Genomic DNA, 27,056 nt, shown 5'->3' on the forward strand with positions numbered 1-27,056 from the left:
GTTACAGCTAGTGATTTGGGGAGAACAAGCAGGGAAACCAAACTGTGGGTGAAATAACAAAGCTGTGTACTGTCAGGTTCTCCATATTAGGTTTTAAAGGCCTTTTTTTTTTTTTTTCCAGATGATAGAATGCTCCAGGCTTATTGCAGAAAGCTCTAGTTATTGCTAGTGTTGGAGAGCAGGGAATCAGATTTGAAAGAAGCTCCATTAGAGATGCTTCAGATATAGGAGAGTGAGTGTAGAACTTGGCATGAAACCCCTGCTGTTGGTTTATTTACAGTAAGGTCACTAACAAATCACAGAGGGTAAGCATTCAGAGAAACAAAGTAGAAAATAATTTGCTCTCAGTATTGGCCCAAAAAACCTTCAATTTCACGGTGATTTATATTCTTTAAGCTCTTCCAATCATAGAACAGAAAAGACATTTTTATAAGGTTATCCGTTTAGTAGCTGCCTTTCCCTTTAGTGTAATTGAGCAAATAATAAACTACTTTCTTCAGACATGAGCAGTGTTAGATTGAGCAGAAAACAGTCACAGACTGATCCTTGCACTGAATTCACTCCAGCTGAAAGAAAATATTTGATAGCCAGTTATCTTTGGAAGGTATGGGTAGTTGGAGAAGTATCTTGCCAGATGTGGTGATCTCTGCTCTATTTCATTTCAAGTCGTGTGCGTGGCTCAACTTCAACTTCTGGGAAAGAAATTCCATGAACTAAATTTTTCCTTCTTGTCCTGAAAGGCACAGAAGTTGCAAGACTTGTCTTTGCTTTGTGATTAGTGAGTGCTGGTCCACTGAGGTGGATTCTGAAGAATTATGGTATGTAGGGATGACCTGCCCTAGAGGACTCCCAGCAGCCTGATAAGAGCAAGAGACAAACATTATGTAATAGGCTGCTACTCTACTGCAAAACCTGTATCTTACAATATTGCTGACACAAATGGGCTATTCTAAAAAAGCACAACCTTGGTTTGTGTCTGAAGCACCAGATAGTATTTCTGGCTTAGACTGCAACAGGGCTGAAAAAAACCCTGTTAAACGAAAAAGAAAATGTTTCAAATCTTTTCAGTCTACAGCCCTCAGCAGTAAACTTGTACATAAGGAACTAACCTTCCTTTTATAGTGAAGTGTGTTGCCTAAATCTGCAAAATTTTGGGGTGGGCAGTGGTTTTACAAGGAGGTCACATCCTCCCATGTGTCTTGGGTGTAGTACTGAGTTCAAATTTTTTACTTTTATAGGGATTCATTCACAAAAATGTATTTTTGTGAATAGGCAGAATTTTATTAATAATTAAAAACAATTTCTTTGTGTATCAAAACCATGTAAGTTTTATCTAAAATTACATGTATTTGCACATACACAGTAGATTCTATATTCAATGTGTGGTGTGTGTATATAGAATAATGCTTTTTTGGAGGTTGAGTGTCCTTTGCAGCATGGAAGTCATTTATATTGTACTGATGAACAAAAGCTTAAACTCTTAATGTTGGGTGTTAAAACACTGAGGTAGCTTTGAAATGACATAAACTGGCAGTATAGATGAATACTTGAATGCTTGAAAAGGCAGCAGAATCTAAGCTTTTTGAAAAGAAATTGCAGTGTAGTTTCAACTTAATATTTTAAGCTGTCTGTTGTCAGACACTACAACTGGAGCACTGTAGTTGGCGTTTTGGACCTATCCACACTGGAATTCCCTGTCAGTGCATTAAATGTAGTGAATGAACAGCGCTGAACTTGGATGAGCGGACAAAGGTGAATAGGGTCAGCAGGCAAAATCTTCATAAAGCAATCACCTCTGAGCTTATTTCTGGGATATCTGATTAGCCTAGGCTTTTGCAAATGGATTAGATTTTGTTTGACTCTTACACAGTGACAGTTTCAAAGATGTGGAGTGTTTCTTGTCTAAATTTGCTTTTTCTCCCCTCTTTAGTTGAACCCGTTGTGAGCTTAACGAAAGGACCAAACCCTCTAATAGACGGTGCAAACGAGACAGTAGCAGCCACTTGTACAGCAGCCACTGGAAAACCTGCTGCACAGATTGACTGGGAAGGAGACCTTGGTGACAAAAAAACCACCTCTACTCCGTTTCCAAATGAAACAGTGACAGTTGTAAGCCAGTACGTGATTATCCCCACACGGTTTGCAAGAGGAAGACACATAACTTGTGTTGTGAGGCACCCGGCTTTGGAAAAGGAGATCCGATACCCTTATGTGTTGGACATACAGTGTAAGTATTCTGTAAGGTAGTTGCTGCTTGGTGTGTCTCTTACAACCACCCTCTTAATCAGTGTGTACCTTCCACAGGAAGGAGATGAGCACTTTCTGCTTCAGGAAAATGAAGGAAGTGAAAACTCTACAGAAATCTAAGCTGTGATTGAGGCAGGTCAGGCAGGAGTAGAAACCTGGGGTCTCTGTTTTGCCAATGAAGTGATGAAGCTAAAATACTGTTATGTTTGTTTCTGTTGTTTGTTTGGGATATTGAATCATGGGTAAACATTATTATTCGTGTTTAAAAATAAAATTCAAAGATTACTGACAAGATAACAAACTCAGTTGATCTGTGAGCTCTTTATAGTGTCTTAATTTCAGCAATAGTGAAGAGAATTGTAATGAAGATTCATGTTTGAGATGACAAGTTGAAAGTAGACCCTATGGTCAGTAAGTTATTTTCAGATGAATCACTAAGCTTTGTCCACTCCAATTAGCATAAGAAAACAAGAACATAATACATACATTCTTCACATTTGATATTCAGCTTCAGGTTGCTCATATAATTCAAATGTGTGCCAGCCTTGTTTAACAAATGTGTGGCTTTAAAATACATGAATATGTGGTGAGATGGCTTACAGTGCTGCTTACCTAAAACCAGTTAAGACAAACTTTAGTCATGTGACCCTTTTTGTTGTTGTTGTTGTTAGACAATGCATATGTGACCAAAACCAACTATTTTCAAGTTGTTCCTTTATTATCCTGTCTCAGCTGTGTGCTGCTTTAAAGTTCCTAAATCATAGAAGTCTGTCAGTTCAATTAGAAGAAATGTAGTGGCTGGAAAAAGTAGACTTGCTATTTTTGTTTGGCTAGAATCTCATTTGGGTTTGTTTTTATTCCGTTTAGTAAAGAATAACTTATTTTACCATAAAATAGTGTTTAGTGTTACTTTATTTTACCATTCTTGAAGTTTTAGGTTGAAGGGCTATTGATACAGAAATAGAACTAAAGGTGGTTTTTTTCCCATCATTGTCTCAAACAGTGAATAAGAGAATAAAGTTTCATATTTAAAGTGAAATGAGGATGCAAATTGATCTTAAATATTTTTATCTGAAATTAGTGTTAAGGCATGTTTCAGAATTTCTAACAAAATTGTATAGTAACACAGCAGCAAGTGAAAAGCAATGTGTGTTCCTCAGTCTTCCCTGACACAGCTTTTGCCACTGCTCCTCCCTCACTGCTGTAGGAGCTTATACTAAATCATACTGTCTGTTCTGTGGCTTCTGAATGTTTCAGCTGGGTGTCTCTGGCTTATCTGACATCACCTCCTTGCTTTTTAGAGCCTTAAAAACATAATTCTACGTATTGGTGCCAGTGGATAACTTAATCATTATAGCTGGCATCTGTGAACTCTTTGGTGATTTCCTAATTACCTGGTTTTTCCAAAGGCTGTTTCTGACCCTTTGCTGTGTCTTTTTAGTGAGAAGTAGCTCTAAATTACCGTTCCTCACTTCCCAAAAGAATGAAATGGATTCTTTTCTTCTGAAGTCCTCTCACTTCCCCGAGGTGTTGTACGGTCGCTGAAAACACGGGGAAAGTTGCACTGATTAAAACAACTTGTTCATTGCTACATATTATGCTGTAGCTTGGAACTGCATTGTGTTCTCTGTGTTTTGGTGGTGCTGGTGGTCTTTAAATTAAAAACAGACAAACAACAATGAAAGCACACATCCCACTTCCTCCCTCCCCTCCAAAAAAAGAAAGAAAAACCAAAAAAGCCCCCTTCTGCTCCACTGATCTGACCATTAGACACAATTCACTCTTAACAAAAAAATTGTGATTGATAGATGGAATCTTTTTTTGTCAGATGCCCCAGAAGTTTCAGTAACTGGCTATGATGGAAACTGGTTCATTGGAAGAGGGAACGTTCAGCTCAAATGTAATGCTGATGCAAATCCATTACCTATGGAATTTATGTGGACCAGGTAAATATTTATATGAAGGGACTTGCCACATGATTCAAGTGGTATAATTGCTTAGCTTACAGTAAATGCATGTTTTGAAAACAAAGAGTATATGACTTATATTGGGTTGTAATGGTTTTATCCAGCCATTTAAAAGGAGAATACAAGATATGTTTATGTATGAATATGGGTGGGTAGATATCTTGTAAATTTACATGCCTGAACAGTTTGTCATTACTCTCAGGGTAAAGTCTCTTTAGTTACTCAAAGTAGACTAAATTGTGTATGCTGCAGCATGTAGAACAAAGACCAGTGAGTCTAGTAGGGATCCAACTATTTTTTATTAGTTCTCTTTTATCGTCACTGAGAGTAGATTGTAAACACTGGAACAGACTTTTCTGTATCTGCATTTTAAAATCTGAAAATTACAGTTGAGATGGCTTACTGAATTACAGAATTTGTCATGTTTTTCAAAGTGCTCAAGTAGTTGCCAAGTCAGATGAATCCATCGTGATGGAAACTAGGTCTTGAGCACGTGTCTAGTAAAATAAGAAATTGAACATAGCAGCCACACTTCAGGAATATATCAATTAGATGGGTCCTACTCTGAAGTGTACTGCTTCCCTTTTGCAGCCATGGCTGTACTTTGTGCAAGAGACAAAGGAGGACAATAAAAGCAAGCACAGATAAAAGACTTTCCTGTGAAGAAAAAAAAAAATAAACTCAGCCCTTTTAGATTTACTTGCTGCCTGTAGAAAAGGAAATAACTTTCCTAAGGATAGTGTGAATTTGTGTGTAACTGTTATAGTGGCTTCTCTTGATAAATATTTGGGAATATATATTTATTTGAAGCTGTAATCAATTTCCCTACCTTCTCAATGGTGGATATAACTTAATGTAGAGGAAGAGTAGTCATGACGTGAATTGAAAATGTTGTATTGATAAGTCTGGAGTTGCTTGATAACAGTATTGCAGGAAAAGAAAACATTACTGTAACTGACTCAATCCTAAAACCAGCCACTGAAATTTCCAGAGTGGCATGGCTGTGCTAAACTAACTTTAGTGAAATGTGTGCTTTACCTACTGCTACAGTAGACTGCCATCCCCATCCCAGGCTTAGCTCAAAATCAGCGTGGTGAGAAATTTCAACACATAAAAATTCTTATGTTCAGAAAAGCTTGCCAGGCTTTCAGCTAAACAACAGTACCACTTGTTTCTTCAGATGCACTGGGTTCTCAGTTCTCTCATTTGAATTTGAGACATATGTAAAAACTAATCACTACTATCTCTGTCTGAAATTCCAGAAGAAATAAACGTATTTAAATACATTTAAAGCACTTCAAGCTTCAGAGCTGACTTTGATACTTCCTAAGGTTAAAATGGAACCAACTTTTACGAAAAACCTGATTCTTCTGGAATAAAACTGGTGTACCTTTTTGAGCAGGAACAAAACCTATCAAAGAAGCTGCAATATTGGTGCATGAGGAACTTCAAGTGTGTGTGTGTGGGGGGGGAGTAAATCCATGTAAGAAAAGGGTAGCTTGAATCTTTAAGGAACCAGAAAACAACTGTGTTGAATTGTGTGCTGTCTTACTGGTGTCAAATTATAGTAGCTTCTAGAACTACCATACAAAAAAATTGTATCTCTTGAAATCAAAGATGACACTCCACTTGCTGGGATAGTGGTACTTTCATGGTCAGTAATTTTAAAATGTTGAATGTTTGAGAATTTTATTAGCATAGACCTGACAAACTAATTAGCTGTTTTATAGTGTTTCTTGAAATAGATACTTCTGGTAATAATGAATTATGGATCACTTTTATCAGCTTTAATATGACTGAGGCAGTTCTGGGCAATAATCACAACAAAGTAGTAGGAATTTTGTCTTCAACCCACATATGTTGGAGATCATTTTTGCTGTTAACTATGGGGAGGTTTTGGGTTTTTTTTAATCAAGTACCTATTTTAAGGTGTTGGGTAGCTTTTTTTTTCAATGCTGTTTATAAAAGCACACTTTCTAAATGCTTTCAGGGTACTGTGATCTGGTGAGCACATGTTTGCATATTGATTTAGGCCTGGTTAGCTGTTAATAGATATTTAGATAAAACATGGGATGCAATGGCATTGAAATTACACAGGTGTTTAATGGGCAGTTGGGAGCTCTGTTAAAATAGTTTCAGTGCTTTTGCCCTTTCCCCTTTCTCATCATGTTTACCCAGTTGTTACTGCAATCTCAGGCAGAGTGGTACAGGGAAATGATAGAGTTGGAAAAGCCAGTTGACCAGAAACAAATTTTTTTTTTAACCAGTTGTTTCTCCAAATGTTCTCCACATTCTGTTTCAATGCTGTAATTTGGATGGAGAGGTGATGAGGGATGAGAAAAAGCAGGTCAAGAGAGGGGGAAACTGCTTGAACTCTTGCTCAGAAATTCTAGTCAAAATGCCCTGTAAATTAAGCATGTATGGACAGAAATATTTATTGTGATAGCTCAACTGGATGCAAAAGAACAGGCAGATAATCCTGACAGCAGTATAAGTGCTTCTTAGTTAGGCTGTTAGAGCTTTTGTTAGTTAGTTTTTAGAGCTTGAGTTGGCTTGTTCCTTCAAGTTCTTTTGAGATAATGTTTTTTAGCTGTAGTAGTCTTCATTTGTAGGCAGCTTACTCGTGCCAGCAGACTTGACATTTAAAGGATTTGGCACAGAAATTAAAAACTAAATAAATGTTCAGGTGTGCACTGAGAACGTCCAAGAAAAGCCCACTGACAATGTCAGAGCACAGTGAAAAGTTCACTTTACAGACTATTACAAATATTATTTTAAACTGTTCTATTTGAACTAGTTGTAAGATTCACATTTGAAATATAACTGTTTTTGTAGGTTGGATGGACAGTGGCCTGAAGGATTGCTGTCTGTCAACAATACTCTGCAGTTCAGCAGCCCATTGACTTATAATTACACTGGGACTTACATCTGTAAGGTGACTAATTCACTTGGTCAGAGGAGTGATCAGAAGACTGTCTACATATTAGGTAAGTCTTACTTCTCAGCAAAGACAGTGTGTTAACTGTGTTTTGGTCAGTGTTGAATTAGCAAACTGAAGAGCCAGTTGATGCATGAAATATTTACACATTTTGTGTGAAAACCTATTTGAAGTATGGATTTAAGAGCTGTAATACAATTTGGAATAATTAATAATTAAAAACATGTAGTAGAAATTCTTAAAGTTGAGGTACTTCTGAAATTATTACTTTCTCTTGGTAGGTGAACTGAGATTTGTTTCTTACAGTGTTAACCTGTGTTTGATGAGATATATTGACAGCAATAAAAACAGCACCTTGTCTGTAATAAATTGAAAAAAACAGATGTTGTTGGGAGGGGATGAACTACATTTAGGAAAGTCAAAGGTGCTCTTCTTTAAGGAAGTTAGGGTTACGTTCTGAATGTGTTTCACATCAGTTACTCATCTCATTTTCTCAGGATGCAGATATCCAGGAATCATGAAGTTAAAGTATCTCATGCAGAACTTGCTGATCTGCTTAGTATAATATAGCAGGGGTGTGTGACTGTTTAGCATCACTGCTGTTGGAGCCCACAACATTGTATCTGTTAACACAGTGTAATTAATGTTTTACCATGACACCTTCTTTGTGAAAAAACAGCATGACTTATGGTATATGTGAATGGTGCCCTACAAGTGTGAAAAAGCTCTCCAGGTTTCCATAATGGATTAGGAAAATTAGCTAATACGTAGCTTGATCAATAAATGTTAGTGTCATTTTTATAAGGAAGATAATACAAACATGAAAATTAAAATCTTTTCAATAAGTTATTGACATGTGCTGTTTCTATAAGGGAATTAAGTGTCAGAGTGCATGCTGGCATGGATACAAACATAGATGACTCCTTAGTAAGAACTTAATATGAACACTTAAGAGTGGAGATGAGAGTGAGAACTTGAAACTAAAACTTAAGGTCCAGGATGTTTGAAGCCACATCTGTCAGAATTCATTTTTGATAGTTGTCTGCATCTTTAAAACAAATGATGGAGTTGCAGTCACACTGACATACTAGCTTTCCACAATGACCTACATTGTAGTTCAGTTCTAATTAACTGCCTAGTTAATGACCTAGTTAACGGGAAACTTCTAAGTAGTTTGAGACAGTGGAATTATTTGTAAACAACTTCATAGCTAGAATTTTTTACACCTTTTATATATAACTTTTTTATATAAGTTAAAAGATTTCAAGTTATGAAAGTTACTTTGGTGAGAAGTTACTTTTGGATGCTTGGTTCTAATTCTGCTTCTATGAAGAATTCATTGCTGCATAGAAGTCTCAAAACAGTAACAAAGACTGGCATGTTTTGAGAAGTATCAAGTAAAAAAATTCAAATATCATCATTAAATAGGGTGAAATATTTGCCTGGATTGTAGCATTGAAATACACTTACTCAGAAAATAACAGTACAGTTCATAGCTGTTTTCAGCCCTATTCTAATTCTCAGGAATGGGGGAAGTTTTTTCAGGTGCACCACTTTTCAAGTTGTCAGTTCTGTGAATATCATCTGCTGTAAGTAGAACTCATGCTTTTTACCATGATTGTCATGCAGGAAGATATAAGACCATCATTCAAATTATGTTTGCAACTAACAGACCAAAATAGGCCAACCGGGAAGTCATGTATGGTGTTTCCTAAAATGAATCAAGTTTTTGAAAAGCAGAAAAAGCATATAGGCCAGTTGGGCTGTGGTGACAACTTGTGTTGTAGCCCATGGCAAATGTAACAGAGCTTAATAAGCTTACTGCAGAGATAGTTAAGCTGCAGTAGTTGATCTTTGATGTGAACTGATGGATACTGTTTACCATAAGCGCTGCTTTTCAGCTTTGTTCAGCAACTTTGTTTTGCTGCAGTGATTTACTTACAATTAGCAAACCTTAACTGGTTTTAGGGAGCACCAAAACTGAACCTCAGCTGGCTAGAAATCATACAGTCATGGTTCTCCTAGTTAAGTGCACCAGTAACAACAAAACTTTAGTTGACATTAAATTAATTTCAGTTTTTTAAAACCTCATGTTGATCATGCTACCAAACTGATTAAAACCACTGTGTATTAACTTTGCATATATAGGAGAGTTGATAAAAATGAGAAAGGTGGGGCAATCATAAGTGTAACACCTATGTTGTTTTCAGAAAGTAATATAAAGCACATTTTGTTGTAACTCTTAAGAATAACTTTTCATTGTGATTGGCTCTTTAAATAGCTGAAATGCCCTTAATGGTGCAGGATGGACAAGTAACTATGAAATAATCTTACCACCTTTAATATTTGACTTAACTGACGAGGTATCCAGTAATGGCAAACATGGCACTGCTGCACCATGAAGCAATGAGCAATAACATGACATAAGCAATTAGCTTATTTTTCTATCTTTACTTTTATCTAATGTATAAAACTTGGTATAAAACAAAAGGGAAAGCTTGAAGCTAGTGGGCAAAGCTGTGTCATCACACTATCTTTCAAATTTTAATTGTAAAGCTGTCAAAAAGGATTTATGATGTTAATGCTTCTGAACAGTCACGATGCTGGTAGTTAAGTTTTTTTTAACTGCTAGCAAAAAAATATCTCAAGTTGAAATCTGTTGTAGGATTATAATGTAAGCTGAGCAAAAAAAATTACCTTTGGTCCTGATATTCATTGTTAAAAAAATAAAAATGTATTTTTAATAAGTTTTGTTGTACTCCTAGACTTTGTTAGTACTCTTAGAGTGGAATAGGGAAATAAAAGAGAAGTTGATAACTGGCTAAATGGTAAAATCACCAGTTTTTATTTACTGGAGATAATACATCTTTACAGGGATAGAGAAATACTCAAATGTTATTTGAAGACAGACTTTTTTTATATTGCTTTTAAGGCACTGATATCTTTGCTATTTTTCACTCATTCAGTGATGTAAAGTTAAACTTCCTGTGTAGTTTTCAAGCAAAAGCAAGTCATGCTTCTCATGGGGTTCAAGTGTTGAAGTTCTGGATGTAGTCCTCCTGTAGGTTTTTCAAAACAAGCTGTCAGCTTGATATGTAAAGCACTTCCTCTTGCAATATTGATTTACTCAGTTTTCTTATGCGGGGAATTGAATTTTGTTTTCTTGGCTCTGTGTTCCTTCACCTTCATACTCTTTACTGAGGCCTTTCCTTTCTCCACTTGCAAGGCAGAAGTGACCTGTGAGACTTGCATTCAGATAGGAACCTGCTTACTTCCTCAGACATGACTGCCTTTGAGAGACACTACTTTTGTTAAAAGTAAAGCCAGCCTTTGTTAGCCAGCAATCCTGGGAAGGTGTGGTTTGTAAGTACAGGGTCACCCTCTTGTAGAGTGGGCATTGTCAGGATTAACATAGGAGAGGCTGATCCTCTGTTTTACTTTTGTTTCTCCATAAATAAATCTCTGTTCTGAGAGAGCATTGTGAATTCAGGCACTCGTTTATTTTCTAATGTACAAACTGCCTTTTTTTTTTTCTGTTGTGTAGCAAAGGACTTCCCAGGATATTCTGACTGTTAACTTTCTTGCTCCCTGGTATGGCATGCTTTGAAAGTTTAATGGTCTTCCTGAATGTTCCTTTGTGCTCAAGCTTATGTTAATGATAAGTTTCTCCTGTATCTCAAAGAAATACCAAAGTCTTCTATTTCATGTGTGGAAATCCCAGCTAGAAACTACAAAAGTACTCTGAGAGTGGATGATGGATGAAAGAAATTGATGGTACCTGTCTCCATATCATGCTGCCAAAATAGACGTGGGGGCACATACACTGAAAAATAATCTAAAGGGAAATGTCTATGAAGACTCCAGTGGAGTCTTCACAGGTGTGGACAAGAAACTGTGGGGAGAGGGTTACACAGTGTCCTCATCTATTTCTTGACTTTTAGAGTCGCAGTGGTTGGAGAAAGAATGATAAGTTTCCACATCAGTTCTTCTTGGACATTTCTGAGAACCTCCTCTGATGGAAAAGCAGCTTTCCCTGCTGTTACAAAGGAGTTGCTATGTAAGCTTTTCAGCAGTTGAGAGAAAGGGTTGTTTTTATAACACCCAGCTACACTAAATTATTATTCAGTTTTTAAGTACTTGCCATGTAAGTGAAATTTAGCAACAACAGCAGGTTAAGAAGCAAAGGTTAATATGTCTCTGTGCAAACATACATGTAATGCAGGTACAGACAGATACTTATCACTTAGGAAAATGACAAGTTCAAAGAGATCTTGTAATTTGTGCAAAGCCAACTCAATTTTGGATTATAAGTAATTGATAGCAGGTCCTTGGCAAAGAAAAGGATTTTTGCACCTTGAATCGTGTGGGGTTTGTGTTTTTGTTTTTGGTTGTTTTGGGGTTTTTTTTTTCAAATAAGAACTACTTTTAGCCACTTTATTGTGACTTTTGGAACTAGGTAAACTTTGTCTATATTAATTCACAACAACTATCCAAGAAACCTTTCCTTCCAAAACTACTTCTGTAATGCTTAACTGACATTTTAACCAAAGGAGATGTGTGCCAGTATTGAATTATCTTACCTATTATAGAGCTGGTCACCTTACCTCTGAATTATTTCATAGTGGGCTAAATCCAAAATGATTTATAGTTTAAAAATATTGTGTGATCTAGTTGATTTTCTTAAAATGATGTGCTTGTTGATATTGATACCAAGACAGGATTTAACCTAGGATTTTTAAGCTAATGATCTGGTTCAAAGGATGCTCCATCCATTTCTTTTCACATTCATCTTTCTGACACTTGGCTTGTTGTTGGCTTTGACTTACCACAGAAGCAAAGGTGGGTCCTCATTGTTCAAGTGTCTGGGTACTTCAGGGGGATTGAAGTGGGAAGATGGGGTGTTTGGGACATGACATATGTCGTGTTAATTGCATGTCTTTACTGAAATTAATTGTAGAAACTCACCTTCCCGGGCAAAGTTGTTTGTACTGTAAGAGTTGAGAAAATGATCAAGAATAGTCATTTAAGGAAAAAATAAAATTATCAGACTCACGCTGTTGAAAGTTGGTACTGTCTTTTATTGGAAACATCTGGAAAAACAATTAATAGAGGAAAAACTAAGCAGTGTACAAGGACCATGGTGCTTTAGTTTGATGTGGTATTAGACTTTCATTTGAAGTGAACAGCAAGTCTTGCTTTACTTGGCAGAAAACTATGTCAAAAGCTTTGAAGCCAAAACTTGGCTTCTTTATGTGCATGGAGTGAGTTGATTGACTTAGTATATTGATACTAGAAAACTGGTTTTTGCTTTCCTCGATTGTGTCTCTTGTTTTAATGGGGATGATAGCTATGGAAAAGGAGAAGAAATTTTGTGGGGGTCTTTGCTGGTCCTCATTACTACAGGGCATATGTAATAAGGATGTGAACAGAGCCCAGAACAATAAGAAAAAAAAACTAAAATCAAGATGCATTTAACTTAAGCCCAAATATTTTTTAGAATTTATGCCACTTTTAGCTCCCTGACCTGCATGGACATTTTAGTGTGTTGTTCTAGTTTGTGCAGCAGCATGAGCCTGCATCAGTGAAAGCTGTTAAACATTGGGTCCTAAGTAAAATGTGGGAAATAGTTGCTTTTGAATCAAGTGCCATATGAAACAATTAAAAAGAAAATTTTGTGCTCAGTGTTCTGTAAAAAGCATTCAGAATTCAAACATCTATTGGTGATTATGTGAAGTATTATAATTAAACAGCTTTCTGATATGAAAGAGTATTGTCTTTCATACCAACAGACAAGAGTGGCATTTTCTTGATTTGGAGATAGCATTTGAGATGTGATTTGCAAGCAAAATATTATGGAGTAGACATAAAAACTTTGTCATTCCTGATCTTACTGTTCTCTGTTTGGGAAACCTGCTTGGTGTACAGGAAGTGAAAAAAAAAAAAACGACTTAAGTTTTACGTTTAAAAAACTTTGGGTGACATCAGTAAACTTCACTTGTTCTTAGTTGTAATTGACCTTTTAAACAAGAAGGGACAACTTTATTTTGTCATTCTTCAAACAGTAAGAGGTATGGACACAGACAGTACAGGTGTAATGGTTATATATATTCTAGGAATGCATAAAAACAAATGCTTAATTTAGCATACATTTGCAATTAATTTAAGATTAATGTACTAAATAGTTCTTTTAGATAATGCAACTGGACAACCTGAAAACTGGTGGATGAATCAGAAGTTAAGGAAAAGCTTTTGTAAAACACTATTTGTTTGTTGCATTTTTTTTATTTTTTTAGTATATTCAGTGTAATTACCACTGTGCTTACTTCATGTATGTGATGATTAAATTTGCCAGGATGCAAGTACTACATACTTGTGCATGTGGAAGATGGGACTTAAAACCTCACTGTCAGAGGGAAATAAATGAGCAATTGCAAAGCCAATTTAAAAAAAAAAAAAAAGGCATAAATAGAGCTAAAAAATCTTGTGTCTAAAGCAAATACCTTTTCAAGGAAGTGGGATTTGAGTTTATCTTCTGGATTTATGGATGTGTGGGACATGGAAGCCTGGTAAACTTGGATTCCTTAATCTCTACTTCTTTGTTAAATTATCAAACTTACTTTAAATCAGTTTTTACTAAAATCAAAATCTGAATTCCTCTTGTTCATTTTGATAGTGCATCCTTCTTGTTCAGTTTTCTGTCTTCTGTCAAATTAATTTCATTTACGTATAGCTCCCTAACAAATCATCACTTTTACATAGCAAGTAATGTAATTATGCATTTTAAAAACCTGTATAAAACTTTACTTATTGTGTGAAGCTTAAAATATTGCATTAAGCAGTGAGATGCACTCTGAAGATGTGTAGTGATCGTGACAAATGTGACGATTCTGTCTGCTATGAGAGAATTGCATGTCTGTCTCTGAGTAGTAAGATGAAAAATCATATTTATGGCTATTTGTGATTTGTCAAATAATTGGAAGCCTGACAGATCTCTAGTTCTATCTGGTTTACTTCTTGTGGTGTTAAATCTAGGGTGCCTCTAATATGGTGGTAGTAGTAGTTCCATGAGTCTTGCTTATGGGCATTTAAATAAATAACATGGTATAATGAGCTACTTGGCTGTCCATGTAATATTCTCTCTAAAAGGTTCAAGCTATAATAACGTGTTTAGTGTTGCTTTATTGATTTTTAAAATAATTAGCTTGCATTGGGCAAGGCAGAAAGTAGGTTTTTTTCAGTGTGGCACAGAAATAAGAACTGGAGTTGCATAAAACATTTGTGATTGACTGGTATAATCTCAGGAGGCTTTCTTGGTGTCATCAACCCATCACTTGGAACCTTGTCAGCAATACAGATGCATACATCTCCAGCAGACCTAAAGAACAAAGGAAAAAGCCGTGTGCTGGACAAGTGTGGTAGCTGGCAGTCTCTTGTTTACATACAAAACCTGACATGAAATCAATTGGTATTTTATACTGAAGAATGAATGTGGAAATTTCTTTGTGTATGAGGCATCAAATTGCTTTTAAGAGGAATGCATAGAAATAATTTTTACTTGAAATGTTCTGGGTTTTTATTGTTATTTTAAAAACCTCAAGGCTCCTTGCTCAACATAAGAGTTACTTTGAGATTAATACGTGCCATTTTTAACTATGCTTCTTTCACTAATCCCAAGGTGAGGCTGAGTAAGTTGTATTAATGAAATAAATGTTTTTGGAGAGATTAGCTTAAAAATCAGTAGTTCATGCGTTGCTGACTGAACACACAACTCATAGTTTTTCATTCTTATACTTAATGCCCTGAACAATTTCTGAAGTGGGAATTTAGTGTGGAATAATTGATTCTGTGGCATAATCAGTTAATTCGATCCAGTATTCCTAACTGCTGGATGGAAAGTTAGAGGACTGCTTGGGTTTTTCCTCCATGAAGGAGGTAAATAACGAATGAACAGTCAACATCTGAGCAGAAAACCTGCATCTCCTTACTTTGAGGAGGGCAAAGAGTCTATTTGAAGATGATTTTTATTTTGTTTACTCCCTGTACTTTCTATCCTTCTGCAGCATAGCTCAAAACTGCATTTGATAAAGCTAGTTCAAAGCCTGTGGAAAATGTTAGACTTTTCATAGTGCCATGAACTTGAGAATGAAAAACTATTCTTGTAGAACATACCCATCAACTTTGCTTTCTTATAAACCCTTAACTGATTTAGCTTGCATTGACATTCTGTGCCTTTTCTGTGTCTTGTCTACTTCTTTGCTCTTTCCATTAGATCCTCCTACTACTACCACTCGGCTGCCCACGGTTCCCTGGCATCCTTCGACTGATGGCATCACAGGTTTAGCAACACAGCCTAGAATAATAGATTTCCCAACATCAACCTTGCCAACAATGCAGGACGACTCTTGGGGTACCATCATCGGTTCTGTGGTGGGTGGGCTTCTTTTACTCTCACTTCTCAGTATTCTGGGTGCAGTTCTCTGCTATAGGAGAAGAAAGACGTTCCGTGGTGACTACTTTGCTAAGAGCTACATTCCACCATCAGATATGCAGAAAGAGTCTCAAATAGATGTTCTTCAGTCAGATGATGTGGATTCTTACCCTGACAGTATAAAAAAAGAAATAAACCATCCAATGAACATAATATCTAAAGATTATTTAGAAGACCCTGAAAAACCTGAGTTGAACAATATAGACAATACTAACAGGTACCAGGAACGTTATGAAAGACGAATGGATTACTATGAAGGTGGAACATATGGATTGAGTTTTATGGCTGGTGAATTATACGATGATGAGGACTTTGTTTCTCACTTAGATGGCGCGGTAATATCTCGGAGGGAGTGGTATGTGTAGTAACCACTGAAAACTAAAGGTGTATCTGCAGTTCATTTCATTGGCTGGTCACTTTCAGATTGTTTATACTTAAACAAGAGAGGAGGAATAAACTTTTTGAAACTGAATTTTTTTTTTTTTGAAGGTTTTTATATTGTAACTTGACACAATGAAATACTGAATCTGGGGAAAATGTATTTGAGCTGCTTTTTTTTCCCAATGCTGTACTACTGTTTAAAATTGGAGTTTTAATGCAGAGTGCTTATATTGCTCTATGTCAGAGGTAAAAAAAAAAGGCTAAATTAAAGTTCCCATTCAATATTGTTTAAGAATAAAAAGTGGCTGTCTTGGTTCTCTGATTTAAAAGGAAGTTTACCTAAGTCCAGTGATCAAATATAATCTTCTGGGGCTTTGAATTATTCCAGTGTAGGTACTATCCATGGTAAACTTAATACTTCTATATAGCAAATACTTTACCAATTAAAATAAGTTACAGCAGAATTAAAGCTTTATTTTTTAGGTTTTTTTTCTGAATAAAAACGAATACCTCTTAGCATTTCAATGAGCCTTCTTGTAACTATATACTTAAAAGTTAAGTCATTGCACTGAAACTAACTTATGAACAAAATTTTGAGGAGTAACTGTAAACAGGTCAAAGGCTTGTATTTGAATAAGATGAAAAGTTATTTTTTTATAGTCATTGATTTCTAAAGCTTATTCTAGTGTCTGTATATACATACAGTAAGGTATTTTGTTAGGCCTGTAATTGGCAGGATGTCAAAACTCATTAACGCATACAAGGTGCTCTTTGCAAGTACACAGGGTGCAATTTTTGAGACCTGTTCCGGAGGCTATGTGGGAATCTTACTGTTGAATTTGAAAGCTGGAGAATTGGGCACAACTAAGGAGAATTATATAGATTCCGAAGCTGGAGGCTAATGTGAATTTGCTTATTTTCCCAGGTGCCAAACAAGTTAAGAGTTTTTATGACCAGAGGTTAAAACAGCGGTTTTACGCTGCTTCCGAATAAGTTACAATGCTTGCTTTGAAGAGGGTAACTAGTTTCAGATTATTAGTAGGGAAGTGGACACTTGCACTGCTACTTCATTTGTTGAAAACACACTCTCCAGTGATGCAACTACAGAATCTATGAAACAGGAATTCTGATGACTTGTGCGGTCTCTGTACTGCAGTGGATTTGTTTTCCCTGCAAATAATCAATACTGATTTAACAACATGTTCTTGTTCTTTCCAATGACATTGTATCCATTATATGTAGGACATCTTGTTTGACATCTGAAGTAGTTCTACTTTGTCTTGAGCAGATTCACCAGACTAAATCTGCTGATTATTTAGGGAGGAATGAAAAAACTTTAGAGGAATTACAGAACAATGATAAATTCATACTTAGAATAGTAGATCTTTTGAAGTGCCATTTTTAAGTGTTTAGCTTAAGGAAATTGAAGCTGATAAGGCTATTAGTATTTGGAACCTGAAAAGGGAAAAGTCTCTGCTACCTTTGAGGTGAAATAGGCTGCATTATTACAGCTGCTTCATGAGCATTCATGTTGGAAGTTCTTTTCTAGCCTCACGATGTTTGGTAGCTTTACAGCATTTAGAGCTTCATGAACATAGTTGTATTGAGCGTTGTAGACAATACACTGTGATTGCATATGACTGCATGTCTTCAAAAAAGATTAAGACAACAGCTTTATTTGAAATTCCAATGGAAAAGCATCCCTAAACAACTTAAGTTTGTGTTTGGATTAATGGAGTACTAATACACGATTGACCAAAGTCTCAAGAATGATAGCAAGTGGTTATCTGTAGTTTGGGTGCAAACACAAGGAAAAGAGTTAAATTTCTAGCAGAAGGTTCTGATCCAAATTATTTCTGGAATAAAGAGATTATACCTCTCTTCAAATAAAAATACTTGATATATCATCTTTAAAAGATGGTGTTACTTTGAAATAAACATTAACCATAAACCAGTTTTCCACATGGGATATCTTGCTTTTGTCTCTGTGGATTTTTTTTTTGCTTTGATTTTTAAAATATATATATGTTTAATTCCTATGGGTTAAGAAGTTGAAATGTTCTGGAATTGAAGTTGATAACACGGATAGGGCTTACGCGTGTTGCAATGTTTTGTACATTATGTCTGCTGTAAAAAGAATTGATTGTAAGTACAAATGGCTGTTGTGTGAATAAACTTTTTGTTACATTCTGGAACATAGGTAGTGTTCAAAAATGTTTCAAAGGTATGTTCTTAAAAATTGAAGACAGAAAAGCACAATAAACACAGAGGCTGGATAGAATGAACTGAAGTGTTTAAACTGTTTAAGATGGGCTTTTTAGCACTTCCCCTTGTAGACCCTAAGCTTATAAAACAAGTGTCTTCAGGAACTATTTTAAGAAGATAAGAGAATGATAAATGGAGATAGTTGCTGCCAAACAATTTCACTTAAAGCATAGCTGATCCACTATCTAGAAATTGCCTGCTTTAAAGGAAAAACTCATTTTTTTCATTCTTTTGTTTTTGGTTACTGTAGCTCTGCTTTAACTGTATTTCTTGGAGTGAATCAATTCCCATCTATTTCTGACCAACTGGTAGTTAAAATGCTGCACCATGGATCTTAGGTGCTCTCTAGCTTCTTCACCTTGGCATGGTAGTCTGGGTTTCTGATCATTTTCCTGGTTGGGCTGATTAAATTTTTGTGCCTCCATTTTTGCCAAAGCAAAATAAGAAAGTAAATTCAGTGTGCCCTGTGGTAATTACACTTCAGTTCCTGTGTGTTGTTATTCTTGCTGTGGGATATCACTATTTTTATTGGTGTTCAGAAGCAAATGGGTGGTTGTTGTCTCACGCAAAATGAGATTCAATGGTTGGAGTTTGATTGAAAGTATAATGCTCTGTGGTGTTTCAACATTAGAACAGAATTTACCAGAAAAAAAGGCACTGTGAAGTTAGTATGAAACAGTCAAGAAACTCTTCTGGTGTAATCACAAGGCCAAAGCCTCTTTGTGAATTCTGGACCTAACAGCGTATATTAGTTACTTGTGATTTTTCTCACTTAAAAGAAGTGGGTACCCAGTATAAACTAAACCTAAGCCAATTAAAAGGCAGTGCTTAGGTGGGTCTTCCACTGATTCATAGGATTTATGTTTCTGTTGTGGTTTAAACCCAGCTGGCAACTAAGCACCCCACCACTGCTCACTCACCTCCCCTCTCTCCCCACCACCCTGGTCAAATGGAGAGAAGAATCAAAAGTAAAACTTGTATGTTGAGATAAGAACAATTTACTATTTGAAAACAAGGTAAAATATTAAAATTATAATAGGAAATAATTATGATAATCAAAAAGGGGAAAGAAACCCAGACAAACAAGTGGTGTGCAGTACTGTTGCTCCCCACCTGCTGACCAATGCCAGATTCCCTCCCTGAACTCAGAGTGGCCTCCCTTCTGGGTAACTTCACTTGCTTACATACTGGGCATGATGTTCTGTGGTTTGGAGTATTCCTTTGGCCAGTTTGGGTCACTGGTCCTAGCTATGCTCTCTCTCAGTTTTCTTTTGTGTACCTCCTCTGAAACACACACACACACACAAAAAAATAGTCCAGCACAAACCAAAACATGAGTGTGTTATCAACATTATTGTCATACTGAATCTGAAACACAGCACTGTACCAGCTACTGAGAAGAAATTGAGTCTCTCCCTGCAAAACCAGGATGGTTTCCTGGTGTTCAGCCTGGTATCTGACACAAATGGAGCTTATGCCAAGAAATCTGTTATGTAAACTAGAACAATGATCACTGAAGGCAGTATGTTAATTAATCTTGTTAATTAATTAGCTTCTGCAAGTTTTTACTGCATGACTTTATTCTGTAACTTTAAGGAAGTCACAAAAAAAAATCTTAGTTTTATTCAAGCTTAATAAATACTCAAACATCCCTTTGTGAGTGTGATCCCAGAGTAGTATTCCTATTGCATCTTTCATATGCAGTGAGAGGACAGGAATCTCTTTTTTAGATTCCAAGTTCAATGTTTTGGGTTTTGCTTTTTAAAGAGAGATTATTCTGTCCAGCTTTTCAGCATACAGGCAGAACAACATTAGAATTTTGAGTCATTGATAGAACATATTGAATATTTCAAGGGGTTTTTTTTCCTGTGAATAGAACATACAGCTGAAGAGGCTCTCAAAATTTCCTCTGGTAAGAGATTAAATAGAGGATGGTCATGTCTTGTTTGGAAAACAGCTGAAGTAGGTTGCTTTAGAAATATGTTGAGGTATAGAACTGTGTTAATTTTGAAATTCTTTGCTGCTACCCTTTCTGATTTGGTCTTCAATGTAGATCAGAGCATTATTTAATGTGTGCTACCTATATTTTACAGGTAAGAGTTTTAGTGCATCTAATATGAGCTATTCCAATTCTGCAACTTTTTGATGAGCCTGTTGATCCAAGTTTGAAATAACTGGGCTTGATGATTTTAAATCAAAATGCTAGCAGGTTTTTCAGTTTTGAGACTTAAAACATTCAATTCCAAGCATAGTGAAAGGAGTGACCTTTAAAGACTGACAAGTGTGTTAATTTAGTATGAGAGTTGTTAAACGTCGGATTTGACAATGCTAAGGTCAAACAAAAAATGCTTTAGAAGGAAAAAGACACTTGTTTTTCCTTCCCTCCATATTAAAATTTATTTATGAAAATTACTTTCTTGTAGCTTGAAGTGTGAAGTGCTAGAGATGATAGGTGGCCTTAGTGGTTGGTTTTATAAGTACAAGCCAAGTAGTTAGTAAGTTTGCATGTTCATTGCTCCTAGTAGTATATCTTTTTTTCTCCTGATTTTATGTTTCCCTTTTTGCTTTCTGCAGACTTCGATGTCTTTAAAGAAAGATTGCCAATAAAGCCATAGTTGTCTAGGTTTTTGAATTAAAACCTTGTTAGCTCATGCAAGTGCAAAGCATGTGTTCTGTAACATCATCTTGCCTTGAAATGAAAAATAAAAGGATGCAGCTACTATTTATTAAAAGTAGTCAATGACACTTTTGAAATCAGGTTATGATTTCATTAACTGTCTTAACCAGTTTTTTAGCTTAGTGAGTGGAGCCAGAACTGCAAGAGTGCTAGTGCAGGACAAGGCTTTCTGTTTGGTGGTAGAAGGAAGAAACATTTCTCAGAACAGCTGAACAAGCTGAAGTAGCTTATCTGAGTATTGAAAGGATGTGATCTTCTTAAAGGTGTAATCTGTGCTATCACATTGCAGATGTGCCATTTAAGCAGACATCTTCTGTTGCTGTAGCAGGGGCTGTGATTGGGGCAGTCCTTGCTCTTTTTATCATTACCATCTTTGTGACAGTGCTGCTGACCCCGAAGAAAAAAAGGCCATCCTATCTTGACAAAGTGTGAGTATGTGTTGGAATATTTTTTTTTGTTGTTCAATTGAAAGTAATATATAGAAAGCATTTGTTTTATACAGGAATGTAAATGTCTGAGTTTACTTAATAGCTATTCAGCTGTCATGATTTTAAGGCTGTATTTTCAGAGTAGAAAATATGAAGGGTTTTTTTTGAAAGAAAATTTATAGATTTAATTGAAGGGCAGGGGAGAGTTCCCTCCTGACTGATGCCACAGACTACTAGTTTGCTGTACCTGTGGGTCTAATTTGAAAGCAGATTGACCATGCTTTGCAGAAGTGAAGGCCTGCTAAGATTTATTCCAATATATGTGTAAAATTAAGCAAGCACCCACAGACCTGTACTTAGAAATGACTGACTTAACATGCTTTCTAGTTGTTTCTTCAAGTCTCTGGTGCAGACAGGTGATTTACTTTTTTGAGCATCCAAATGGTCAAACAAAAAAGAAGCAAGCAAAAAAAAGTCTGAAAGGATTTTATCAGTTAAAGTGGATGATGTTTAGACCCTGTTTGGAACATGCATAAAAGGTGACGATGGCTTTAAATATCTTTAAATACAAGTATTTTTGCGCATGCAATATACAGTAAACACTTAATGAGAAATGAAAATGTCTGTCATGTCTGTATATATACTTAATGGGGAATAGAATTAAATAACTTAGAGCCTTTAGCATAAAATAAGTTTCCTTGTTTGCATTGAGCTAGCAAGATGAGTCAAGTGTTTACTTCTGAGTAATTTCTAACATGGTTAGAAATTCTGTTTTCTTGTTTGTTTGTCTTAGGTTCTGTAGCTGAAACATATTTATATGAACAGTCTTAAACATTTAAATTCCTTTAGAATCATTTGCTTTCACTGAGAATGTTACAATGGAAAAAGTCTTGCATGCAATAATGGATAGTAAGGCTTTCTCAAAGGCTTTTTAAAGACAGGCTGCAGTTAAAAATGTTACTCAAGCTGTATCTCATAACCTAGAAAACATGATAGATAACGGTAGTTCCTAACCCTACTTAGTTGGAGTGTATGGGGAGAGGTTCAGTCCACTTAACCTCTTACAGGGTAAAGAGTGAATTATAGGTGGTGCTTTTCTACAGAAAGTGTGTGGCTCAATGATTACCAGTGGTGGATGTGTTACATTACAATATTTCACGTGTGTCATTGGTGACTGAAAGGTACGTGTCCCTGAATACCGAGTGTTGGGTGATTTGGCACTTAAATAAATAATATCTGACCATTCAATTGGACTTCACAAACATGATGTTTCATATTTGATTCTTTCTTTACTACAGGATCGATCTTCCGCCCACTCACAAACCATCTTCATGTGAGGAGAGAGCATTCTCAGTCCCACAGAAAGAAGCTATGCTTCAGGTAAGTGGTTATATACATCTTAAACTGAGGTAGGGAAAGTGTTAACTTTGTTTTATTATGTTTAATTTAGTCTGAATCTGCTTTCTGAGTAATGTATGGATCCTTTTAGTTGTTTTGCAGCCAAGCTGTTTCTCCACATATATGATATCTGAATCTCTTATTCTTGGTGTCAAAGTCATCCTTAAAGGTCAGGAAGCAGGTAGACAGATCATTTTTGTATCCCTAACAACATTTGACAGACACATCTCCTTTTGAAGTAGAAAAATCTATAGTTGAAATTCCATGGTGATTAAGAGAATATACATAGAATATAAAACAGTCTTCTTGGGGGGGAATATATTTGGTAAACTTTAAAAGTGACTTCATCATCACCTTCCTTGCTTGTAACAACTGACATTCTTTCAAGCTGTTAATATTTGAGTGGTAGGGTTATATTGGAATTTGGGCTTTGGCATAGCTAATTTACCAAAGTATGGGTTTGATTCCTGGTGAAGATCACTAAATCACTTTGAAATGCTTGCAATTATGTAAATTCTAATTTTATCCTTTTTTTTTTTTTCTTGCATTTATGAGCAGCAAAAGATCCTGTACTAAATCTGAGACAAGTACTTGAATTTTTAATATGCTTTCAGGGATAATTTCATGTCATCTAAAGTAACGCTGTCCAAGCAAAACAGCAATAGGCACAAAAGTTCCTTACCAACGTCTAGTGTTTGTGTGGGTGTAGTCTGATCAAAGAGGGTCATAGAGGTGATACACTGGAAAGCTGATTCTAACATATGAGTCAGTTAAACTAAGTGGGGGACAAGGAAGGATAGGATTACCTGCCATGTTCCAGCATGGCTTTGAGCTCGATTGGACTGTGAAGCTCCAGGTGAATTTGGAAGGCATTTCTTGCACTAGGCAGCACAGAAGAGATCTGTTCATGGGAGATGGTTTCAACTAACATCATTGATTATTATATTTCATAACATAAATCAATCTATTCATGAAAACTTGTGAATCCTGACCACAGCCTCTAAAGTGTCTTTTATATATATATATATAAATCAGTAATCAGTCAGTCTGATTTTTTTAGATTTCTGCTTACACCGAAGAAACCTTCCATCACCTATTAGTACTTGTAAGAAATAAATTGTAATTGTTTTTAGTGCGATTTTTGTTCCATCCTCAGTACACTGTATAAATAACGTAATTCCAGCCACTATTGTGCTGAATTATAAGACTGAGGTAGTTCAGACAATCATTTGTTTATAACAAATACCATTTTTCCAATACTCTGGTGTAGCTTTGCAGTTGTAAGGACCCATAGAAGTCTTTTTTGATAGAAGGAAAAAATTCATTCCCTACCTTCAAGAAGGATTTTGATGGCATTCTTAATGTTGAAAATATTCCTGCAGATTTTCTTTGTGTGATTGATGGTTACTAAAGCTCACAAATATCAGTTGCTGATAAAAGATTTCCTCTTTTTCATGAAAGGAATGCATGAAATCAATACCATGTGTTGCAGATATTACAGTGAGTAATACTTGTGTATATTATTGCTGAGTGAGACAAGAAACTCTTCTGAGGTCCATTGCTACTTTTAGTAGCAGCCCAATGATTATAACATTATGAAGGTAGAAAACATTTTGTTGCCATAAAGTGTAGTAGGTTTTTGTTGTCTTGCTTTGAAGGTGGTACAACACCTAAGATGACTCAAGAGAACCAGTGCTTTTCTATGCTCTGGTTGGTCATCTTGTGCTAATTATGTAGTACCTATTTCTTCTGTCACTACAGTATACAACAAATGCATTTTTTGATGAATCCTGCCTCTGCTTATACAATCCTGTGCCTTAAAGATTGTCTTATAGAATGAAAAGATATGGACTGTTGTGATATTTGTGCATCAGTAGTGCTGCTAGATGGGAAAATGACAACAAAATGCAATTATTTATCCTTTACAGAGCTACTCATAAAGTGTGTACTTTATTGTTTTCCTCTTTGGAACTCTGCAACCTTTGAATTCTTTCTTGGTTGTGCTTACTGTAGCTTCTGTAAGTGAATACTTAAGAACTAAGAAATAGTAAAATGTTTTATGTAACTGTATTTTGTAAATAGAGAAAAAATCCCAAACAGACTGAATTGAATATTCATTTTCCTCAAGCTAGATAAATACAGTTTTAAGTTGTTTTGGGAGAGGAAGAAGAAAGATCTAGTTCTTCAGGCCAGATGTTAACTACGCTTTGTTTACAAATAATGGATGTTGGCATAACATTGTTAGTGTACCTGTCTTTCTCTCTCTGTGGAACTCCAAAACTGAAAAGAACTGGAGCTGAAGGCTGGGTCTTCCCAGCTTATACTACCTATGATCACATGTACTCTGTTAGCTTGAAGCAAAAGCTTCTGCTTTATCTAACAGAAATGAATGTTAAAATACTGGCTTTAGCTAAGAAGTGATTGGTTGCCTTGTTTTGGTGTACCAAGCCAACACTTGGATAGCTGTAAAGAAGTACAAGAAACAAGTTAATTAGCAGCCTGTCTTGTCCTGTGTGATTGAATGTATGTACTAACCACAGAACTCATGTTCCAAATGCTGTTGAAACTGCATTATCTACCATATATGAGAGGCCATTCTGGTGAACCTCTCACTGGGGAGTTCAGGTGTAAGCTTCTGGTTACACTGAAAACATCTGTAGGGAGAGTGTCACTGCGTTGTCGGCAGCAATAGATGATGGGTTCAGTCTGAGTGGAAATAATAGGCTGCACAAAGGTGCAAAAGTTCTGTGAAACTGAGTAGTCATAGTTTCTCTGTACTGGTATTTGCAAGTACCAATTCATATGTTCGTGTGAATCACTTCAGAACTGGGAAGAACTGGTTCACTGAGGCTGTAAAAGAGTGAGGCAAAAGTCCAAAACATAGGAATATTAAGTGGAACACAGAAAAAATAGCATTATAGTTTAATTTACTGTGAAGACTGTTGGTTCATCTTTTATCACCTTTTTTAGCAACAAAGCTACTGCTTTTGTCTGGGTGTTCTTTTAATAATCATTGTCGTGGCAATGCCACTCTGTTACTCAGAACCATTTATTGCATGTAATGTGAAAGAGTAGTGAGCAGCCTGAAGGTTACGTCCTTAGTGAGAGAGGAATCTCTGCTTGGCAACTGAATTTTTGAGGCAAATCAAGAAGTTGAGCAATGGAAGAATTCCAGTGGCTTAAAGAGGATTTTTTTCTGTTGCGTAATATTTAAAAAAGCAGTGGGAGAGGGTGTACTAATTCAGGCAGTCCTTGGAATCATTAAATTCACTGTTTCAAAGGATATATTGCTAAGAAGCAAAACTTCTCTGCTTGCCTTGAAACGTGACTGAGATGGGTAGTCTTTGACAATGGGAAAGAACTGAAGCTATTACTAGCTTGACAGGTGCTTCTGAAGGAAAGAGGAAAAAAATACATTGTTTTGCATAATGCAATGCAACATTCAGAGTTCTTGAAGGATTCAGAATTTAACAGGGCTCTTCTGTAGCAACAGAAAATAAGAGTGCATTAAGGGAAGTACAGCCCAGTAGGTAATTCTGGCCATGAGAAGACTGATTTTAGACTTGCAGCTTGGAAGAGTGCCTCACTTATTTAAAACAGGTCAGATGCTAAAGCTCTTTACAGTAGTATTTGTGTTCCTATTCAAAATAGGAAAGAAACTGGTGAAATGGTCTTAGCACAGTTAAAAGCATATAACACCATTTACCAAATGACAATATTTCTGAGTTAAATTGGAAAACATCATCCGCAGTACTCTTAAACTTAGCATAATATTGATTCATTTATAGATTGTGGCTCCCTTTCACTCTTCTAGTTCTTTTCCTAATGCTCTTCATGCAGATGAAAATACCTCTTCCTTGATGGAAAAGGAAACATTATTGTTATAATTTGCCATAAACTGAAGAACTGTTTAGCCAAACAGGATTGAATGAAAGGAAGCACAAATGTGCATAGATAAAATCATCAATATTAATAAAGGGTCTTACAAGAGGGAAAAAGCCCGAAAACCATTGCCCAGATAGGGGTTAGAATGAGCCACAAGGTTTTTTTTAGTGGATGCTTTTGTAATGGGATTTCTAAATTGGAAAGGATGAAAAAAACAAGATGGAATTGTTGGTGAGATAATTGGTTTTGAAGGACTGTTTGAGAAGGAGCATGCTTAGAGTAAAACAGTGTTTTTATGAAACTCTGCAAAATGTAAAGGTAAGGCAATGCAAACTACTGTTAAGTATCAGCACAGAACCCCAGATATACTATCTCCCCCTAC

At 36.0% G+C, this 27,056-nt stretch overlaps 1 protein-coding gene across 14 annotated transcripts in view; it reads left to right on the forward strand.

Annotated features, from left to right (window-relative positions):
- Positions 1-27,056, forward strand: part of NECTIN3 (nectin cell adhesion molecule 3) — a 118,358-nt gene that overhangs the window by 25,540 nt on the left and 65,762 nt on the right. For 6 of the 14 annotated variants that reach the window (XR_003528571.1, XM_027648809.1, XM_027648814.1 and 3 more), the window contains exons 4-8: positions 1,931-2,227; positions 4,076-4,193; positions 7,050-7,201; positions 21,253-21,391; positions 22,690-22,771. Coding sequence is in view for 12 of the 14 variants with exons in the window: in XM_027648809.1 (XP_027504610.1) it covers positions 1,931-2,227; positions 4,076-4,193; positions 7,050-7,201; positions 21,253-21,391; positions 22,690-22,771 (788 nt within the window). In the remaining 2 variants the exon portion in view is untranslated. Of the gene's footprint in view, positions 1-1,930; positions 2,228-4,075; positions 4,194-7,049; positions 7,202-15,421; positions 18,493-21,252; positions 21,392-22,689; positions 22,772-23,831; positions 26,656-27,056 lie in introns of those variants that run through there. The other 8 variants (XM_027648807.1, XM_027648808.1, XM_027648810.1 and 5 more) reach the window with 4 other exon arrangements.

Source organism: Corapipo altera, unplaced genomic scaffold (assembly GCF_003945725.1).
Source record: "Corapipo altera isolate COAL_440 unplaced genomic scaffold, ASM394572v1 58, whole genome shotgun sequence".
Lineage (NCBI taxonomy): Eukaryota > Metazoa > Chordata > Aves > Passeriformes > Pipridae > Corapipo > Corapipo altera.